This window comes from Macaca mulatta, chromosome 7 (genome assembly GCF_049350105.2).
Source record: "Macaca mulatta isolate MMU2019108-1 chromosome 7, T2T-MMU8v2.0, whole genome shotgun sequence".
Taxonomy (NCBI): Eukaryota; Metazoa; Chordata; class Mammalia; order Primates; family Cercopithecidae; genus Macaca; species Macaca mulatta.
Genome location: NC_133412.1, coordinates 92,630,665 through 92,652,139, shown reverse-complemented (window position 1 = coordinate 92,652,139; position 21,475 = coordinate 92,630,665). Strand labels below are relative to the sequence as shown.

The 21,475-nt window shown below is 33.3% G+C and overlaps 2 protein-coding genes across 2 annotated transcripts; one reads left to right on the top strand and one right to left on the bottom strand.

The window, feature by feature from the left end:
- Positions 1-3,527: 3,527 nt before the first annotated feature.
- On the top strand, positions 3,528-4,469 carry LOC114679271 (olfactory receptor 4Q2). Its single transcript, XM_028850555.2, has one exon. It carries the CDS (start codon positions 3,528-3,530, stop codon positions 4,467-4,469), a length of 942 nt encoding a protein of 313 aa, XP_028706388.2.
- Positions 4,470-15,273: 10,804 nt separating this feature from the next.
- Positions 15,274-20,375, bottom strand: OR4K14 (olfactory receptor family 4 subfamily K member 14). The gene is made up of 2 exons (XM_015143150.3): positions 20,208-20,375; positions 15,274-16,353 (listed from the first exon to the last, which is right to left on the bottom strand). The coding sequence occupies exon 2, from the start codon at positions 16,322-16,324 to the stop codon at positions 15,392-15,394; it is 933 nt and encodes a 310-aa protein (XP_014998636.3). The 5' UTR covers positions 16,325-16,353; positions 20,208-20,375; the 3' UTR covers positions 15,274-15,391.
- Between the last annotated feature and the right edge of the window lie 1,100 nt (positions 20,376-21,475).

The following is a 21,475-nucleotide window of genomic DNA, read 5'->3' as shown; positions in this document are numbered from 1 at the left end:
CTGAAAAGATGTTCATTCATAGTGCTGCTGAGGCAAATGCAAACTAAAATGTACTATCTTTATTACACATCACATTTGAAAAATTATCATTAAAATTGAAGAATGATGTTATCTAGTGTAGGAAAGAATATGAAAATAGCATTGCATACACGGCTCATGGAAGTATGCATTACTACAGTTTTTTGGGGAAGAAATACCTGTCCACATTTGTCTCAGAAATTTTACTTTCAGCCTCTGTCTGTTACAAATACTGAATAGCAGTCTGAAGAAATATGAACAAATTGTTCACTGTAGAACCTTTTATTATAATGATAAAATAATAGATGATCTACATGCCCATTGATAGAATATTTTATTATAATATACCCTATTTGATGGTTTTAATATCACATATCAGTTAAAAAATAATTAGAGCTATAGCTGGGAGTGGTGGCATGGGTCTGTAATCCAGCTACTCAGGAGGCTGAGGCAGGAGAATTGCCTGAACCCAGGAGGTGGAGGTTGCGGTAAGCCAAGATGGGGCCACTGCACTCCAGCCTGGGGGACAGAGCAAGACTCTATCTCAAAAAAAAATTGGTAATAATAATTAGTGCCAAATATGGCACATGAAATCACATGCACAATGTATTACTGTATTGAAGAAAGCCTTTCTCTCTCCTTCTCTTCCCTCTCTCTCTTCTCCTCTCAGTGCTGTAGAGGCAGAAGTAGAAGAAAGGGGAAACTTTTATATTTACTTAAGACATTTTTGTAATATTAAACAGAATTAAATTAAATCTAAAGTCAATAATTCTGACTAGAAAAGGTACTCCAGATAAAGCAGTACAAGCAAAGGTGTACTGGTAGAAGAAATGCAAGGCCCCTGAAGCCAAATTTTCCTTAATGTTTCATCATCCTTTCCATTAACCACAGCCGTGTGGACCAGGGGGACCCTTACCTCTCTATAAAATCCAGCTGACATTATTACAACTCTCATATCTTCTTTTCCCCTTCTATTAATTGCTTTCTACCCTCACATCCCAGTATCACTCAACACCTATATTTTTATGTTTCATAATTTCTGAAAAAGTATTGATTAAACATTTTTAATGATTTCCTTTGTGATTTGACTGTGAGTAGCTGAATCTTGAAATCCCTAAACATCAAAATTTCCTAATGGTGGCCAGTGTAACCAGGGGTTTTCATCTTAATTCATTAATTTTCTTGGTCGATAATATCTAGGATGGTTGTATATTGTTAATGTGCCAGGAGTCCATGACTGCAGGACCTAAGAATTTACAGACAAGAAGGTATGTAATTTGACTTAAAATCTATTGTACTGACAGCCTTTTTTCATGCTCCTGTCATCAGGACCCACCTGCAGAATCAGTATTCAATAATGTGCTCTTTTTCAATATAATATTGTCTATGCAATGTTATACTGTATAAATCAAACAATGCATTTTTAAAAGGTTTTCAGAATATACGGCTAGCAAAATTAACAATCTTTGCCTCTGGGAATTGGGAATATAATTATTTTCTTCATGTTTTTCATGATTCTGAAACTGAGATTATTTGATGTTATTTCTAGACAACAACTTTTACTCTCAAAACAAGTTAAATGGGTTATAATTAAGAGAAATTGTTACCTGAAAATTAAGTAAAATGTTAAGTAATAATTAAGTTGCAGAAAGATAAAAAATCCATTTTTTAATTTTTGTGTATAAAAATAAAATGTCATAAACCCTACAGATATGCATAGGAACTCTCAGTAGGAAAGAAAAAAGTCTCAATTGTTAAAGTGAATTTTTATAAATATTTTATTGCCTTTACATGTAGTCTAGTGTCTTACATAATTTAACTTTTCTGTGTATATAGATTGTATCATATTTTAAATATAGTTTTGTGTCCTGTGTTTTCTCTTATTATGTGACCATTTTCTAAAGTAAATAAATATGTTTTAAGCTTCGGTTCAACAAAATAGTATTTAAATTTGGAAATTTTACCTCATAGCGTCTTGATATTTTTAACCTTTAGCACATAATTGGATGTAATCTTTATAGTCACATAATTGCCTTAAATAAGGAATATGTAAATTTTAATATTTTTAAGCTTTTATTTAGTTTAAAATTAATTTTATTTTTAACATTTTTATTCTTGTCGATTTGCCTAAATGAAAGTATACAGTTTATAGATTTAGAAGTGGCACAAATTATAATAAGATGAAGAAAATTCAATATTTAAACTTTAAATTGCTATCTAATTATTACGTCTTAAGTCTTCAAAATGTTGCTCTGTGTATGGCAGAACCGAGCTGTAGAATCTGAGTGAATAATGGCTATCACGAAACACCAAAAACCCCCCTCCCTGCAGTTCTCAGTGGACCATCACCCATTTCATCTCATACAGTAGCATGTTCCAGCTATTGCTCGTGTAAACGGATAAAATATACACAACATACGAATTGCTATTTTTGTCTCAGAGAAATAGTTGGTTTTTATTTGATTTGATAGACTAGTCGAAGGAGAGTCATTTCAATGCATGAATAACCATTTTATAATTATATTTAGATCATTATAAGCATAATGTATACCTACACGCCCACAGCTATGATTTAAGATAAAAAATATATCATTGACAATAATAAACTAGAAATAAGTGTATTATAGAATATGGTAAGCTGGAGAGGCATATCAAAGAAAATATAGTAAGAGGTCATTGAACTAGCAATAATCCCAAGTGGAATGTGATCTTTCCTGTAGCTATTTGCACAGGTTAGAGTCCTACAAGAGTTTTCTTGATGGCAAAGGGTACAGGGATTCCCTTTTCTCAAATAAAAGCTCTACAGATCTAATGTCCATTTACTGGAATCTGAAATTCTACCTTTGATTTTATTTTTTCCCAAATATTTTTATTAAAAATAATATTTCAGAAAAATAAAACATTTCTTGAGACTGAATGTGGAAAAGGAGAGAGAAGTAATGTGTTGAATGATGGAAAGGAGAAATGCATCATGTGGAAGTTAGCGGCTTGGAGCCAGGTAACTTCATGTTCTAATTAACATTGACCATCTCGTTAGTGTCACAAGGTTGCAGTTGGTGAAATAATATACATTTATATTAGGTAAGGAGAAAATAATTTCTTTTTTTTTTTTTTTTTTTTTTGAGACAGAGTCTTGCTCTGTCGCCCAGGCTGGGGTGCAGTGGCCGGATCTCAGCTCACTGCAAGCTCCGCCTCCCTACAGGCGCCCGCCACCTCGCCCGGCTAGTTTTTTGTATTTTTTAGTAGAGACGGGGTTTCACCGTGTTAGCCAGGATGGTCTCGATCTCCTGACCTCGTGATCCGCCTGTCTCGGCCTCCCAAAGTGCTGGGATTACAGGCTTGAGCAAATAATTTCTTTCAGCTAATTAATCAGGATGTATCTTAGAGGATGAAAAATCTCTCTTTTGAAATGAGCAGAGTCTTGTATTTGATATGAATTACCTCATTCATTTTAAATATCACTAATGCCCTATTGTTTAATCTCTTTGATCTAGGTAGAACCAGGTCAAATGGATAAAAACCAAACAGAAGTGGTGAGAGAATTTTTCTTGTCAGGCTTCTCACAGACATCATCTATTGAAGCAGGGCTATTTGTTCTATTTCTTTTCTTCTATGTGTCCACTTGGGTGGGCAATGTCCTCATCATGGTCACAGTGGCATCTGATAAATACCTGAACTCATCACCTATGTATTTCCTTCTTGGCAACCTCTCATTTCTGGACCTATGTTATTCAACAGTAACGACCCCTAAGCTTCTGGCTGACTTTCTTAATCATGAGAAACTCATTTCCTATGACCAATGCATTGTGCAACTCTTCTTCCTCCATTTAGTAGGGGCAGCTGAGATGTTCCTGCTCACAGTGATGGCCTACGATCGCTATGTTGCAATCTGTCGCCCCCTGCACTACACCACTGTCATGAGTCGGGGGTTATGCTGTGTGTTGGTTGCTGCCTCCTGGATGGGAGGATTTGTGCACTCCACTGTCCAGACCATTCTCACTATCCGTCTACCCTTTTGTGGGCCAAACCAGGTAGACAACTTTTTTTGTGATGTTCCCCCTGTCATCAAACTTGCCTGTGCTGACACTTTTGTCATTGAATTGCTTATGGTATCTAACAGTGGGTTGATCTCCACCAGCTCCTTTGTGGTGTTAATTTCCTCCTACACCACTATCCTAGTCAAGATTCGCTCCAAGGAAGGAAGGCGAAAGGCACTTTCCACGTGTGCCTCTCACCTCATGGTGGTAACACTGTTTTTTGGACCCTGTATTTTCATCTACGCTCGTCCTTTCTCTACATTTTCTATGGACAAGATGGTGTCTGTACTCTACAATGTTATTACACCAATGCTAAACCCCCTCATCTACACACTTCGGAACAAGGAGGTAAAGTCAGCTATGCAGAAGCTCTGGGTCAGAACTGGACTTAAGTGGAGAGACCAGGAGACATGAGACATTGATGTGAATTTTTCAAAGTAGAAAATCTGAGGTTAAAATAATTACTTTTTGAATAATGAGTTAGAAGGTAATTGCCTAGTTTTTAAATTTATTTCATTAAATCCAAATAGTCCTATTACTGACTTTATCATTCAACTGTACACTATAACTAATCTGTTTACTTTTTTATTGAATCAAATCTGTTTTTCTATCAGATTTTCTTTTTTCATCTCATCTATTCATCTCATCAAATTTTATTTCATCCACTGTTTCCATTTAGTTTGTCATTTAGAACTGGTACAAACCACTTTTTCTAAGCCTTCACTGCCTTCTCTACCTTGCTTTATTTTTTTCCTTCAATTTTAAGTTATTCTAACTACAGATGATCCCTGAGTTATGATGATTCACCTTATAATTTTTTTGTCTTTAAGATGGTGCACAAACCATACTTTGAGTATTCATATAACCATTTCATTTTTCACTTTCAGCACAGCATTCCATAAATTACATTCAACACTTTATTATTATAAAATATGCTTTGTGTTAGATGATTTTGTCTAACTATAGACCAGTGTCAATGTTCTGGGCATGTTTGAGGGAGGTTAGGCTAAGCTATCATGTTCAGTAGGTTAGTTTTATTAAATACATTTTTTACTTACAGTATTTTCAACTTACTATGGGTTTATTCAGACATAAACCCATCATAAGTGAGGAGCATCTGTAGATATCTGCAGTCAATTTAAATGTATTTATTTCTGTACATATTTAAGAGAATATCAGTTAGATATATTAGAGTGAATTCAATTATGACTATATAACAACAAGCTAATGAAATACATTAGCTTCATCACCTTATCACATGTAATGGAGAGAGCAGCTGCTCAATATTGTGGGTTCAAATATCCCTCTTTGAATTACAATTCATGTAAACCTGAAAAACTGAAGCCCTAATTTCCTCATATGTAGCATGCATAAAATGATGTGTACTTCTCAGTGCTGGTGTGAAGATGAAAAATGAAAACAGACATGAATGTGTCTACTATGGTGCCTGCCTCATAACACAGTTCAAAAATAATTTATTCATTAAAGTTGATTTTTTCAATGATATAGGGTATAGAAGGTAAAGTTCTACATTGGCCGACTTACCATATTGCAACAACAGTTTGATCTGCCAGTTTGTGCAGGATACTTGAAAGTATATAGAAATGAGTTCATGACATTTTCACATTTGTCAATTTTTGGGAAGTTTATTTTATATTACTGTCGTCATTGTCGTCAAAAAAACCCTCATTGACATTGGTTGTATCCTTAAGTTACATTAAGACATATTCATAGGCCTGTTTACTGTTTACCAAATCTTTATAATTAAAGATAAAAAATTAAATCTACATTCAAGTTTACAAGAAACTGAATGAAAATTAAAATATAAAATACAAAAGAACTGTGAAGTATATTGAAGTACTTACAGCTTTTTTAGTCTTTGGATTTTAAAGCAATCGTAGCAACAAATCTGCATGACAAAGAAAGAAGCTAAAGAGGTTTGGTAAATTTATTAATGACTGAGTTTATATCTTTATTATCTTTATACTCCCAAACTAACTTAAATACCTAAAACAAAATAAATAAAATGGGATGAAAATGTGTTAAATAAACGCGGGAAGCTTTTATATCTTCTCTCATCAATGTGGCATTGACAACAGAAGAAATATTTTAGAGAGGTTTTCTTTTCTCATATTTAGTAAAAATAACTTGTAAAAATTTCATTGAGACATAGAAACGCTTTCAGAGATGTTAAAGATGCAAGAATTCACCAGACTTGTATTTTATTTTATTTTAAGTTCTTGGATATAAGTGCAGAAGGTGCAGGTACGTTACACAGTTATACATGTGCCATGGTGGTTTGCTGCACCTATCAACCCATCATCTAGGTTGTAAGCCCCGCAGGCATTAGGTATTTGTCCTAATGCTCTCCCTCCTCCTTCTCCCCACTCCCCGACAGGCCTGGGTGTGTGGTTTTCTCTTCCCTGTGTCCATGTGTTCTCATTGTTCAGCTGTAAGTGGGAACATGTGGTGTTTGGTTTTCTGTTCCTGACTTAGTTAGCTGAGGATAATGGCTTCTGGCTCCATCCATGTCCCTGCAAAGGACATGATCTCCTTTTTATGGTTGCATAGTATTCCATAGTGTATATGCAAACATTTTCTTTATCCAATCTATCATTGATTGGCATTTGGGTTGATTCCATGTCTTTGCTATTGTGAATAGTGCTGCAATGAATATATGTGTGGATGTATCTTTATAATAGAATGATTTGTATTTTGGGGGGTATATACCCAGTAATGGGATTGCTGGGTCAAATGGTATTTTTGGTTCTAGGTCTTTGAGGAATCACCACACTATCTTCCACAATGGTTGAATTAAACAAATTTTAAAATTTTATAGCAATACATCTAATGATTGATACATTTACATCTAAAATCCAACATACAATGTTCCTGTTCAAATAAAATATGAAGCTCAGAATTTTTTTAAAAATTACTAATTTTGACAGTGTGGGTCAGCTTACAATGAAATAACAATCCCTAAAATATTATTCACTTAACAAATGTTTATTTTATATTAATGCCACAATAATAATATGGGATGCATGTCAGCCGTTGATCTCTGCTTCTTGTAGTCACCAATAGATTCATGCTGATGAATTATTTACTTCCACATGTAATTTCATTATTGCTTGGGTAGGAAAACAGCCACGTGGTGAATCTCACCCTGGCTCTTGAATCTTCTCATATTGCATTGACCAAATGAATTATACCAATAAGTTCAATAATTGGAAAAACTTCTTTAAAATATGATTATTCAAGGCACTCTGCAGAAGACTTGGAAAATCTGTAATAGACTGGGATTCATTAAATATATTAAATCTATTCTTAAATTTCTTCCCACAAAGAAAACCTACATTAGCGAATTCTTTAAATATACAAGAAAAACATAGCACCAACGTTATACAAACTCTTCCTGTGAGTAAAAAAATAGAGAATACTTTTTATTTCTTTTTGTTACCAGCATGTTTTAAATTTCAAAATCTGACCATGTTATAATAATAAATTAATTATAAATTAATCTCACCTATGAACATAAATATAATGATTAATTAAATAATTAGCAAATTATATCTATTGATACATAAAAAGATAATACAATATGAACCACTTGTCTTACTCCAGATTTGTAAGACTAGTTGAAAATTCAAAAATCAATCCATGTAATTAACTATGTTTACAAATTGATAGATGTAAATTATTGCAAAATTCAATACCAATTTATTAAAAAAAGATATCAAATTTGCAAACTACGAATCCCAAGTAACCTTATGCTAGGGAATCCTTAATCTGATAAAGAGTATCCACAAAAACATTCTAAAATAAATATTATGCTCACTGTTGAAATATTAAGGACTTTCATGCTGAAACTAAGAAACAAATAATACTTGATATTGCCACCATAATTCAACATTATTCTGGAGACTTAGGCAGTGTAATGAGACAAGAAAAAATAAAACGGTGTAAGAAATGGAGAGGAAGCAATCAAATATTCATTATTAACAAATGTCACAGTATACATATATAGATAACTCAAGAAAATGTACAGAAAATCGAATTAATAAATTAAGTTAGCATAATCACAGAATATGAGAAAGTCAATAGTCTGAAAATAAATTGTAGCCTCCCAGTTCTGGAGTAAAATGGAGTAGATACACTTTCCCCTACGCATGCTACTAGGCACAACTAAAAACTCTGGATATTATAAAATGCAAACATTAAAAAAAAAAAAGAAACTCTGAAAGATAGAAGCAGCAAATCAGGTAGAAACTTCAAGACCCAATACATGGCATGGTAATTTCCCTTTTTGCATTTTTTATTTCTTTTAATTTGCCTCATATAAGTCCAATTGGGTGTTGGAGAAACCAGCAGCCCAAAAACACACCAACAGACGCAGACATAAATAGTACCCCCACGCCCCCTCGCCAAAAAAAAAAAAAAAAAAAAAAAGAAGAAGCAGCCTGCTATCTCTAACCAGAGGACAAGAAAAAAAGAAGCCTGGAAAGATAGAAAACTTCAAGACAATAACTGTTCACCATCCACAAAAGGCCACAAATAAGCGATGGCCTATCTTCCCCCAAAATAAAGTAAGGAGTCCAGATTTCTAACCTTTCTGGTAGTAATAACCCTCTTCCCATTGGTGTCATTAGAGGCTATGTGAAGAGCTGGCAATTCTACTCCATCCAGTGAGGTAAATTTCTCCTCACTGCCAAGGTGATATCAAAGAAGGTTGAGTTGGAAGCCAGTTCATCAACACTTTCCAGCAGTAAAGAGTACCCCCGTCACCACAGTGTCAGTGGAGGTCATATAGGGAGTAATAAGAAGATGACCTTTTCCTTCCCAGCCAGCAGAGACATAGTAAGGAGCTTGGACCCTCACCTCTGCCCAGCAGTAATGAGGCACCCTGCTGGGCCTTCTCTATAGAATCAACAGAGGCCAAGAGGGGAATCTAATTTCTACTTCCATTTTGCAGATGGCATAGTGTCAGATGAAGCCTGATAAAACAAAAGATTTTAATAGTATCCAGAGTCTCATTACATTGAAAAATTTAGGATTTAATTTAAAAAACAAAAACAAAAACTCCCACCATACAAACCAGAAAAATCTCAGCTAGAATGAAAAAACAGTGAATAGATGCCAATTCTAAGATAAAACAGATACTAAAATTATCATAAAATTCTTCATTGAGAAATTACAAGCATATTTGAAGGAAATACAAAATAAAAAGTCTCAGCAAATAAATAGAAGACATAAAAAAACAAATGGAAGTGGAGGTTTTATTATAGAACTGAAAAATATAACAGAAAGAAAGAAAAAGAGAGAGAGACAGAAGGAAGGGAGGTAGGGAGGGAGGAAAAGAAGGAGGGAAGGAGGAAGGGAAGGAGGGAAAGAGGGAAGGAGGGAAGGAAGGAGAAGGAAGGAAGGAAGGAAGGGAGGGAGGGAGGGAGGGAGGGAAGAAAAAAGGAAGAAGAAATACAGAAAAGCAAGCAAGAAGGACACCTCAGTGAATGGAATTAAAAGCATACTTGGGAGGACAGAGGGAAGAATCAGCAAACTTCAAGACAAAACAATAAACATTGAAAATGTAAGAATCCTAGAACACCAAAAGATAAAACAATAAAAAGAAACATATGTGTAGATACAATAGCCTTTACTTCTCTTGAGTTTTCCAAATTGAATTTGACAGTTAAAGCAAAACTTATTGCATTATTTATTGTTGTACCCAATATATATAAATAGTTAGGAAAATTTTGTATTTAAAGTATGGGAGGATAAAGAGACTGAAAGAATGAGATTTCTATACTGTATTTGAACTGGTAAATTGGTTACATAATGTAATAGCTAGAATGACCACTAAGAAACCTGTAGAAAGAGATACACCAAAAACTCTATAGATAGATCAAAATAAAATTCTAAAAAAACATTACAGTCACCCACAGGATAGTAGGGAAAATAGAACAAATTAAAAATGAGGGAAGAAACCAAAATCAAAAATAAAATAGGTGACTTAATCCTAACATATCGACATTACTTTAGATATAAATGGTTTAAATTCACCAATTTAAAGACAGAGATTGGCAAAGTAGAAAAAAATGACCTTTTACATGCCATCTAGAAGAAACTCAATTCAAATATAATGACACAGGTGTGTGAAAAATAAAAAGATGAAATAAGATGCACCATGCAAAAAAAGACGCTAGAGTAACTGTGCTAGTATCAGCTTTCTTCAGAGCAAAGAAAATTACCAGGGACAGAGTAAGATATAACACAATGATAAAAGGGACAAGCCATAGCAATTCTAAATATGTATGTACCAAACAAGTTAGCGACAAATTATGTTAAACAAAAACTGATAAGACTGAAAGAACAAATAGACAAATCTACAATTATAATTAGATACTTCAACATGCCTCTTTACACAATTAATAGAGATAGTTCATTAAGTATATAGAAGAATTCAACAACACTAACAACCAACATGACCTAATTGACATTTTTAGGACACTCCATCAATGACATCAGAATGCACATCCTTTTCAAACACCCACAGAACATTTACCAAGATAGGTTATATCCTGAAACGTAACACAACAACCTAAATGTCCATCAATGATAGACTGGATAAAGAAACGTGGTACATATACACCATGGAATACTATGTAGCCATAAAAAGAACGAGATCATGTCCTTTGCAGAGACATGGATGGAGCTGGAGGCGATTATCCTTGGCAAACACAGTTACAGAAAACCAAATACCACATATTCTCACTTATAAGTGGAAGCTAAATGATGAGAACAAGTGGACACATAGAGAGGAACAGACATTGGGGCTTATTGGAGGATGAAGGGTAGGAAGAGTGAGGGGATCAGGAAAAATAACTAATGGGTACTAGGATTAATACCTATGTGATGAAATAATCTATACAACAAACCCCCTTGACACGAGTTTACTTGTGTAACAAACCTGCACATGGACCCCTGAACTTAAAATAAAAGTAAAAAACAATATTAAAATTGCATGACATTTGCCAGAAGCCATCAAAATAAAAGTATACAGCTTTGAAAACAAACTAAAAAAATGTAAAATAATTGAAATCATATGGAAGATGCTCTCTAGCTGTGATTCATTCAGACTATAAAGTAAGAATAGAAAGATGAGACAATCTCCAAACACTTGGAAACAAGCCAAATCATTTATAAATAAGACATGGTCATAGAAACAAAATTGAAATGAAATAAAAAATACATTAAACTGAATTAAAATGAAAATATAATATACCAAAATTCAGAGGACAAAACAAAAGGAATACTGAGACGAAAATGTATACCACTAAGTGCTGATATTATTAATCTTTTTTGATATTGTTCCATGTATCATTGTTTTAGTGCTCTTCTTTTGGTTACATTTCATTTTTGCATTTCCAGTATATAGAAATACAATTGACTTTTAAAAGCTTTTTATTTTAAACACAGAGCCACCAAATGTTGCAAAATATAATGCAAGCATACCATTCCTAGATAGAACATCAGATTCTAGATATTGGATACTGGGGAGAAAAGGTTGCTTAAATGAAATCTTAGAGTTGCAGAAGTTAGTCACTACCCTGTGCATGATCCACAGGTCACTCATGATGGAGGGAGCCACAAAAGCCAATGTTTGGGGATACATTTTCTTAAAAGTCTTTCTGACCTCATCCTCTTCAAACTGCTTCTGAGTTCAAATAGGAAGAAATTAAGTGAAAAAAATAGTTTGCGCATTTATAGGAAAGACATTTTACTTCATACGAAAACCCTTAGGCCGGGCGTGGTGGCTCACACCTGTAATCCCAGTACCTGGGGAGACCGAGGAGGGCGGATCATGAGGTCATGAGATCGAGACCATCCTGGCTAACACGGTGAAACCCCCCTCTACTAAAAATACAAAATATTAGCCAGGCGTGGTGGTGGGCGCCTGTAGTCCCAGCTACTTGGGAGGCTGAGGCAGGAGAATGGCATGAACCTGGGAGGTAGAGCTTGCAGGGATCCAAGATCATGCCACTACACTCCAACCTGGGTGACAGAGCAAGACTCTGCCTCAAAAAAAAAAAAAAAAAGAAAAAAGAAAAAAAAAGAAAACCCTTAAATTTGAAACTCTCTTATGAAAATTTAGCATTTAAAATGACTTACATTAATAAAAGTCTTCAGACAAAATAATTTGATTTTAACATTGTTTTAATATTCATGTTGAAGAAAAGCATGAATATATCAAAGAGAATTAGGAGAGGAAGCAGCAGATATCTTAATGATTGCAGTTAGAGACATGGAGGGATATTTAAGATTCCTTCAATTTCACAGAAACTTATCATTGACCTGGTCTTATAACCATCAATAATGTATCTTAGGAGGTTGTGTTTTTAAAAAATTAGTATATCCTAATGATGGATTTCTAGGATATTTAATTATGAAAATGCATCCTGGTCCATTAATAGAGACTTATACGTTAAGAAAACCCTTCCAACCATTCCTTAATAGCATTTACTCCTGCAGATAACATCAGCAATTATTCAGTGGTTCTCAGTCATAACAGTGAATGAGAATCACCTGAGGCAATTTATAGTAAAAAGCAGATTTCTGGCATTGGTTCCTAACGTTCAAATTCAGCTGGCCAATTATGGAACCATATTATTTGCACTTTGAAACATTCACTGTAATATGTATTTAACTTACCTCATTTCAAAATCAGAAAATGAGCTTTGTAAATGCTTCCTCACAATTCAGGAAGCTTCCTCTAATTTGAAATCTGTGGCTTCTTATGAACTGACGGTGACAAGTTCTCTGCAAATGCACATTGTTTGTGAAAAACAAAAACTGGTGATTTCTCTCAAGTTTCACTAACCTATCAATAGTCAGGTTTACTCAGTCCAAACTACTAGATAAACCCCAGGAATGTCTGTGCCTAGAGAGTGCAATGATCCACATTTATCTTTATGGATCTGGACAAAGCAATGTGGAGAGTTGAGCAGAGATTAGGAATGGAGCATGAGCCATTGGATAGTTCTGAGAACTCAGAAACACCTCATGGGATCTCGTATATATTTGGGCATTTACTACATGACTATTCCTATGCTAAATACACACACACACCAACTATATATATATATTTATATACACATACACACATTATATATACATACAATATATCATATGTATTTATAGTGCATAAAGCATATACACACTATATATTATATATAAATATATTTTAAATATATAATTATATATATAAAATTTAATAAGAAAGAATCCTAGAAAATCAGAGAAAAGTTGAAGGAATAAAGTCTTCCTAAAAATCAGCATTGGATTAGGTTTCTCTTTGATGGGCCTTCAGAGGATATCCTGTTTATTTCTATCATAGTTTTCATTTTGCCTCATATTTTGTGATTGTCTGTATACTTGTCTTTATTTCACTAATTGAAAAGATCCAAGTGTCTGGTAATGTATGTTCTTAAATACTCTATCTTCACTCCTAGATCATTGCCTGGAATCTGAAATGTTGTAGGTACTTGAAAAGCATATAATAATTGAATAAATAAATATATATAGTATTTATTATATTTTGATTAAAAAATTATGTCCAAAGTCTGCAGCAAGTCAGTGATCAGTATTACATCAATAACAACAAAGAAAATTACTTTTAAGGCAGATCTTGATTTCTCTTTAAGTTTTTGTTAATGTTCACATATATAGGTGTAATTGATTGTAAAACTTGACTATGTTCAAAGTCTATAAAATAAAAAAAAGAGTATTATAATAGGCAAGGGGACTTTATCTTAAGGCAGAAATTGTTTTCCTTCTGTGTTCTTTTATATTTATGCATATGTTTGGATTGCAATTATAGGGCAAGTTGTAAGTACCCAGAAGCATGCCTTCCTGGATTGAATACAATATCCAAAGTCATTGGTTGTTCCATTCAATTGCTTAAGTAACTCAATCATTACTCAGTTTTCTCCTTTGGTTTAATATCTCACAGTCAACCCAGGAGAAAATTGCTTGAGTTCCCTGCACGTTAATTTAGTAAAAATGAAATTTAACTCTTGTTTATAATTGTCTTCTTAAGATCCATGGACATGTAAAAATTCAGCACATCTGCATCTGTGGCATTCAAACATACGCTTCCTGATAAATGACTCCCCAGGAGACAGAATCAAATCAGAAAGAGATGCAGTGTTTATTGAAAATCTACTTTGGGTGAAAATGTGTTAATTTAATAATTGAATATGTATTAAATGTAACACTATCATTTATGTTTACATTATAAAATATTTAGCTGTAAAATATGGATTTTTCAATGTTAAAATGGATTTCTGTAATGAAAATCACTGGAATGTATTCATTTTTTAAATAAAAGTGTTCAGTATAACACACATCTACTAGGAAAAGTATATTTTTAAAATCAATAAGATCTTGAAATGGTGCTGTCTTTTCTCTCCTTTCAAGCTTCCAAAATTAGGACAAATATTTGCTGGGCATTACTTAATCCCAGGCATGCCTCCCTGTGCCTAATGTCTCGTGTTTTGAATAATGCACTTTGCAGTACTGAGCTATGATTAGGAAATAAAAATGTCTTTTCATATTAACTTTTGGGGCAGAATAAACTAGTAAGATAAATCTGGTTTTAGAAAATGCAGAGTTCATTCCAAAATATATGTGTGGAGTTGAAGATATATATACATATGTGTTATGTGTGTGTGTATATACACACACAGATATATTTTCACAGATATATATATCATTTTATCTTATTTTACTAATATATACACATACATAGATACATTACATATATACATATACATGCATGCATGTATATGTATATTTCTGTGTATGTAAAATACACATATGCATACATACATGTAAGTATATATTTGTAATATAAAATAAAATGATATATTTTTGTTGAAATCAACTGTTTCTCTGAATAAATGATGTATATATCATTTCTCTGAATATATAGTAATATATATAGCTTCTCTGAATAAATGACATATTTTATATTACATATATACATGTATGTATGTATATATATTTTAAGCTTTGTATATATATACAAAAAATATATAAATACGTGTATATATTTGTTATATAAATACATACATTATGTATATATGTAATACATTATATTTACAAATTTGTAATATAAAATAAAATGATTTTTTTTGTTGAAATCAACTCTTTCCCTGTAATATAACACATTACAAATTATATCAATGTAGTGTCAGAATGAAATCTTTGAGCAGAGTTATATTAAAGAAATTATATCCCCTGTATGAGTAGAAACATGTCACACTATGGAAGGCTGGAATTCATTGAAAAGTCATGAGTCGGTTTTGCAGTTTCTTCATAGCTGCTTTCATCTCCTCATTTCTCAGTGTGTAGATAATGGGGTTCAGGAGTGGAGTAAAAATGGTATAAAACACAGACAGCAGCTTGTCAACAGAAAACCTACTGAAAGGCCACACATAAATAAAAATGCAAGGGCCAAAGAACAGCGTCACTACCATGATATGTGCAGAGCAAGTGGAGAGTGCTTTGGATGTGCTACCGGCAGCACGCTGTCTGACAGTGAGGAGGATCACAGCGTAGGAGATCAGGAGGAGCAGAAAACAGCTCAAGGAAAGCAACCCACTGTCTGAGATCATAATTATACCCAAGACATAGGTGTCCATGCAGGCAAGTTTGATCACCAGAGGGAGGTCACAGAAGAAGCTGTCTACCTCACTGGGGCCACAGTAAGGTAAATTTGCAGTGAAAGCCACTTGACTGATGGAGTGCACAAATCCAATGACCCATGAAGCCAGCACCAGCTTGATGCAAGTCTGCCAACTCATCAAAGTCATGTAATGCAAGGGTTTGCATATGGCTACATATCTGTCATAGGCCATGGAAACCAGGAGCACCATCTCAGCCCCACCAGTAAAGTGCAAGAAGAAGATTTGAGCCATACATCCTCCAAAGGAGATGAGTTTTCGATCACTAAGGAAATCCCTGATCATCTTGGGAGTGGCAAATGAAGCCAACCACATGTCCAGGAAAGATAGGTTCCCCAGCAGGAAGTACATAGGGGAGGAATGCAGGCGGGGATCAGAAATTACAGTGACCAAAATGAGAAGGTTACCCAGCATAATGGCCACATAGATCCCGAAGAAAAATATAAAGAACAAATTTTGAAGATGTCGTGAAGTGCAGAGTCCATGCAACGCAAATTCTGACACCAAGGAATAGTTCTGCATGTGCATTGCCTCGAGTTTCAGACTTTGTTTGTAATCTAAATAAAGAAAAAATCCTGTCATTTGCAACAACACCTCAAGGACATTGTGTTAAGTGAAGTAAGCCAGGCACAGAAAGACAAATATCAAATGATGTCACTTAATATGTGGAATATAAAAAAGTCAAATTTACATAAATAGAAAGTAAAATGGTGGTTACCAGAGACTGGGAAGGAGGAGGATGAGGGATAAGTTTGTCAAAGAACAAAGTTTCAATTAGACAGAAGGAAAAATTCAAGTGATCTCATCATTGTGATTATAGATAATAGCAATATATTATACACTTGAAAATCACTGAGAGAATAGATTTTGTATTCTCATCACAGAAAATAAGTATGTGATTTAGCCATTCCATAATGTTTACATATATGAAAACATCATGTTGTACATTATAAAGGTATATAGTTTTTATTTGTCAATTAGAAAGAAAGAGAGAGGGAGAGGAAGGAAGAAAAGAAGTAAGCAAAAGTGCCTGTCAATTGCTTGGCACATGAAAGTGATCAACTGAGTGCTATCTCTGTATAATTTTTAACTTGCAAGAGATACTGTAAAATATAGAATGTCATATACTACCAAGCATGTATATTTGCCTTTTTCACACTTCAGTGATTCCTGAGGGGCAATTAGACATTCTGGAAGACTTCTGCATAGGTGAGAGTTGTAGGAACTTTTTTTTTCCCCTTCTTTCCGTGGCCTTTGTCCATATAAAAACATGGATCAATCAAGTGCAGTAGGTGAACCAAAATTCCTTAAGAGGACTGAGAAGGTGAAGATTTTTTCAGGGGTACTATCTTCTCACTATCTGTGTCGATATCACTGCCCAGTGGGTAATTAATTATTCTTAAGCACTAAATATTGAAGTTAAAGCTTCACTTAAAAATAACGTCAACACGTAAAACATGGACAACTGAATGTACATTATTGTCTCTTCCTCTTCCTCTCTCTCATTTACACACACAAACATAAAACAAAACCTAGCAAAGGCATGTTGATAGGTAGATGTATCTACGTATCTAAATATGATTAACATGTCTTTCTCCTGAATCCAAGAGAAGCAAATTTTGTTTCTCAATGACAAAATTTAAAGGAGAAAAATTACTTTAAGCTAAAACGCATGTTTTGGATATAACAACTATGGGCGGGGGATGATGTATAAATACAGACGAGCTCCCAAATCGTGTACCCAAGTTATGTATGTTGCTTAGTAATGCTATAAAAGCCTCATTTATTGTGTTATATGTGAGTTGTAGAATGGCTCTTCTTATATTCTCACATGACATCTTTGAGGAAAATTTGATCTAAATAATAGCTCAGTTTCATAAAGTTTTAATCTAAAGTGTTAATCATTGCTATCAGGGAGGACAGCCTATAATTGCAGGCCACAGGACTCTTTCCTCTTCCTTGCCCTTCATCAACAACCTGGATATGACATAATTTGCAAGTTTGCAGATAGCACAAATCTGAAATGATTTACTTACAGACTTATAGAATATTTCAATATTCTGGAAATATGGGCTGTAACCAGCAAACAAGAGATAAAAGGTGAAAGGAGGAAGAGAGAAGAGTGTAGACTGATAATTATCAGTCTAACAGAGACATACAGTATTATATTATTAACACATTTCTTTATAATCATGCTTTTAATGTGTTATAATTTTTTTCTCAAAAATGAATAAAAATATTTATGGTAAAATGTGTTGTAGTGCTTTTAATTAAGTGAGTGAAAAAGGATCCAGATCTGGTTCAGGGCATTCATATCTTATTCTCCAGTTAAATTTCAGCTCAAGAAATGGCTTCCTATAGAGCCATAATGTTGAGATTTCTCCCATATTAAATCTGCTTGGAATATTTCTTTTTTTTTCCGACCACTATAAAATCACCTATTCGAAATGTTTGCTCAATTATTTTTAAATTATTTTACAAACTTGGTTATCTCCGTAATATTTCCTTTGGAATTCTGAAAATCTCAGTCCCTTCCAGGACCTCTCCTGGCAGTAGTCAAGCTATCTACTTCCTTATTCATTTACTCACTTACACACTCATTCATTCAGACTGTATCTATAAGACACTAACACGTTGTTTTCATCTCACTTTATTTGGCATAAAAACCAATCAATACAAGAAGAAATAAATCACTTAACCTAGGTTTTATTTAGTTTCTTCACCCCACAGATTTTTATTTTTGCTCTTATCATTTTTAAATTAATTGCATTTGGGATAAAAAACCATTGATTTAATTGATTTATAGATAGATTTATTATTTATAAACTTTCTCTGAAATGATTTAGAATGACTGTCTTTTAAAAAATACTTTAAATTATTATGTGGAAGCTAAACAAAATAAACTGATGGATATAGAGAGTATAAAAATGGTTACTAGACAATGGGAAGGGTAGTGGGGAGGGTTGGAGGATAAAGGGAGGATGATTAATGCGTATAAAAATGTAGTTAGGATGACTTTCAATGAAAAAGATATTTCCAAGACCTCTCAACAAGGATCAGAGCATAAAACCAATGAAATAATTTTTTTGGGGGGGGTTTCACTATTACACATGATTGACTAATAAGTTCATCATGTTATTTTAAAATGTAGCTCTGAGTTTGCAGATGAAATGGAACAGAATTCACAGGTTCCATTATTAGTTATTTTTTATGAGCAATAAACTGGAGTCTCACTCTTCTCACTGAGAAGAAAATACTGTATAAACCTTTTTATAAGGGGTATCACATAGAATCCTTCATGATAAATTACAAAAAAGATGCAGGACTCTCCTTCATATGAGCTTTTTAATGTTGTTCCTTTATAAAACTGAAGAATATACCATAAAAGAAAAGTCTTGTAAGGCTTCTACAGGGAAATAAGGTAACTTATTCTAGTTGTGAAATAGCGTAACAGTGAGAATTTGATACAGTAATAGATTTTTAGAATCTAAAGGGATTAATGATTATCATATCTTCTTTAGTCCACTCAAATAGCACCCATCTCACCCAGACTGTTGTCAAGATAACGAAAATTCAAAATTCCTTTGGTTCTCCCTGAATTTTTATAAAAGCATTACGTTAAATCATTTAATTGTAACACTTTTTTTTGACAATTAGATGCTACCCATCTTTAGTCTGAAATTTTAAATCTGAAGCCAAAATCCCCAGTGGGCACAAGGGACATAATCACAAAGCAAGCATTCTTAGGAATTTTACTTAGATTCTTCTGATACCCATTCTAGCACACACATCACGGGTCATAGAGCTACACTTTTTCCTTTTTATGCCCCTGAAAAATTTCACTTGTAAATCTAAAATATAATTGTATTTAATATACTGTTTTATGAAGATTAAGTGAACAGAATGTTGAAATAATCAAATGGAAAACTCGGGAAACAAACATAAAGGAACTCAATTTGCTACTGAATCAAAGATGTTCTACAGTTAGATACTGGTGATGGTTGTACAACTCTGTAAATACACGAAAAATCACTGAATTGTACATGTAAAAATAAGTGAACTTTATGATATATAAATTATACCTCCATAAGGCTTTTAAAATGGATATTAAAAGAAATGTAATAAAAGTCTCAATTATAGTTCTAATTTCTGAGAACTCTTTATGATGTGTAAATCATCTAAAAGCAAATAAACATTAAGTTTGTAATCAGAAAATGACATTGATTTTGTATACAAACCAATTGTATTTTTAAATTAAAATATAAATTCAACTGATAATGAAAAACATTAATTTTAACTTGAAAGTTATTATGATGTAATCCAATGATTTAATATATAAGATAATATAATAGTCTCTATTCAACTTATATCTCATGCATGTTCATATTTATTACAAAAGTTCTTTACTAACCTGGAGTTAAGATGCTCAGTGCTGACACTGTAGCTCACCCAATTTATATTTTACATCTACTATACTTAAATGGAGCTATTGAAAATACACATATTTTATCCCAGAGATGATTTAATCATCTTTCTTCTTCCCCTTAAAAATAATTCGGGAAAAGCATTATCTTAAAGTTAGAGAACTTCAGATTTGAGTCTTCCTTGGAGTTAAGATATAAATATACCCTGTCTCCCACCAATTAAGAATGCTTTAACTACGGGCCATTTGTGACCAATGACCATAACAAAGGCTGGGGAATAAATCATCTGAGGATGGAAATTTGCAGTAATGAATCATGTTCATTTCTCCAGGTGACAAAAGGAAAATAATTACAGATCTGCCAGATTATATAAGCTGGATTTATATTAGTATATATAGCTGCATTTATTTTAGTAATTCAAGCAGAATTATATATACCATTATCCAGTTAATCAAGTATAAAATGACAAATTTATCTTTAAGTAATCAAATTAACAAGTTACACTCTAAAAATATGCTGAAAATTTGCCAACTCTGCACATTATATAACTTTGATCAAGCATTACACTTTGAAAAAGATTTACTCATACAAGGAGAATCAGATTTATATGTGCCAAAATATTTGCCTTCTCTAGATTTGTATGGTCAGGCATGATGAAATCTCCAGGTGTGTGGGTTACTTTGTTCATCATTTATTATTGATAGCCTACTTACTTCCCCAAATCATTCAAGGTTAATGCAGGATTCTTCTACTAATGGGTCCATGCTGAAGATAAATATTTCAAAACATTCTGATAAATGATCATCACATTTACAACTATTCACATGACATTTACAACTATTCACATGACATTTACTTCCATATTAGGTATGTAGGTTCTACTAAATGTATAAGACATTTGACTACCAAGACAGCATCTGAGTAGAGTAAAATGTCTCAAGTGGCACATTGGCATTAGATAATTGTGTTTCACTTAAAATGAGTTGCAAAATCTAAGTTCTGTTTCTTTTAAACACACAGATAATGATTACTAAAGGAAGTCTGCAGAAGCAATCTATCAGTTTCAGTGTGATTTGTTTCTGAAATGCAGTCATTAGGTGGTACAGATATATTGTGTAAAATAAAGAATTATAGAGAAGTTTTTGACAAACAGATTAAGTGAATACTGGATTTGGAGATAAGGAAAGATTTACTGAATGTGGTGGATTTATTTATGATTCAACATAGAGGGCATTTTTGGGTAACATTAACATTT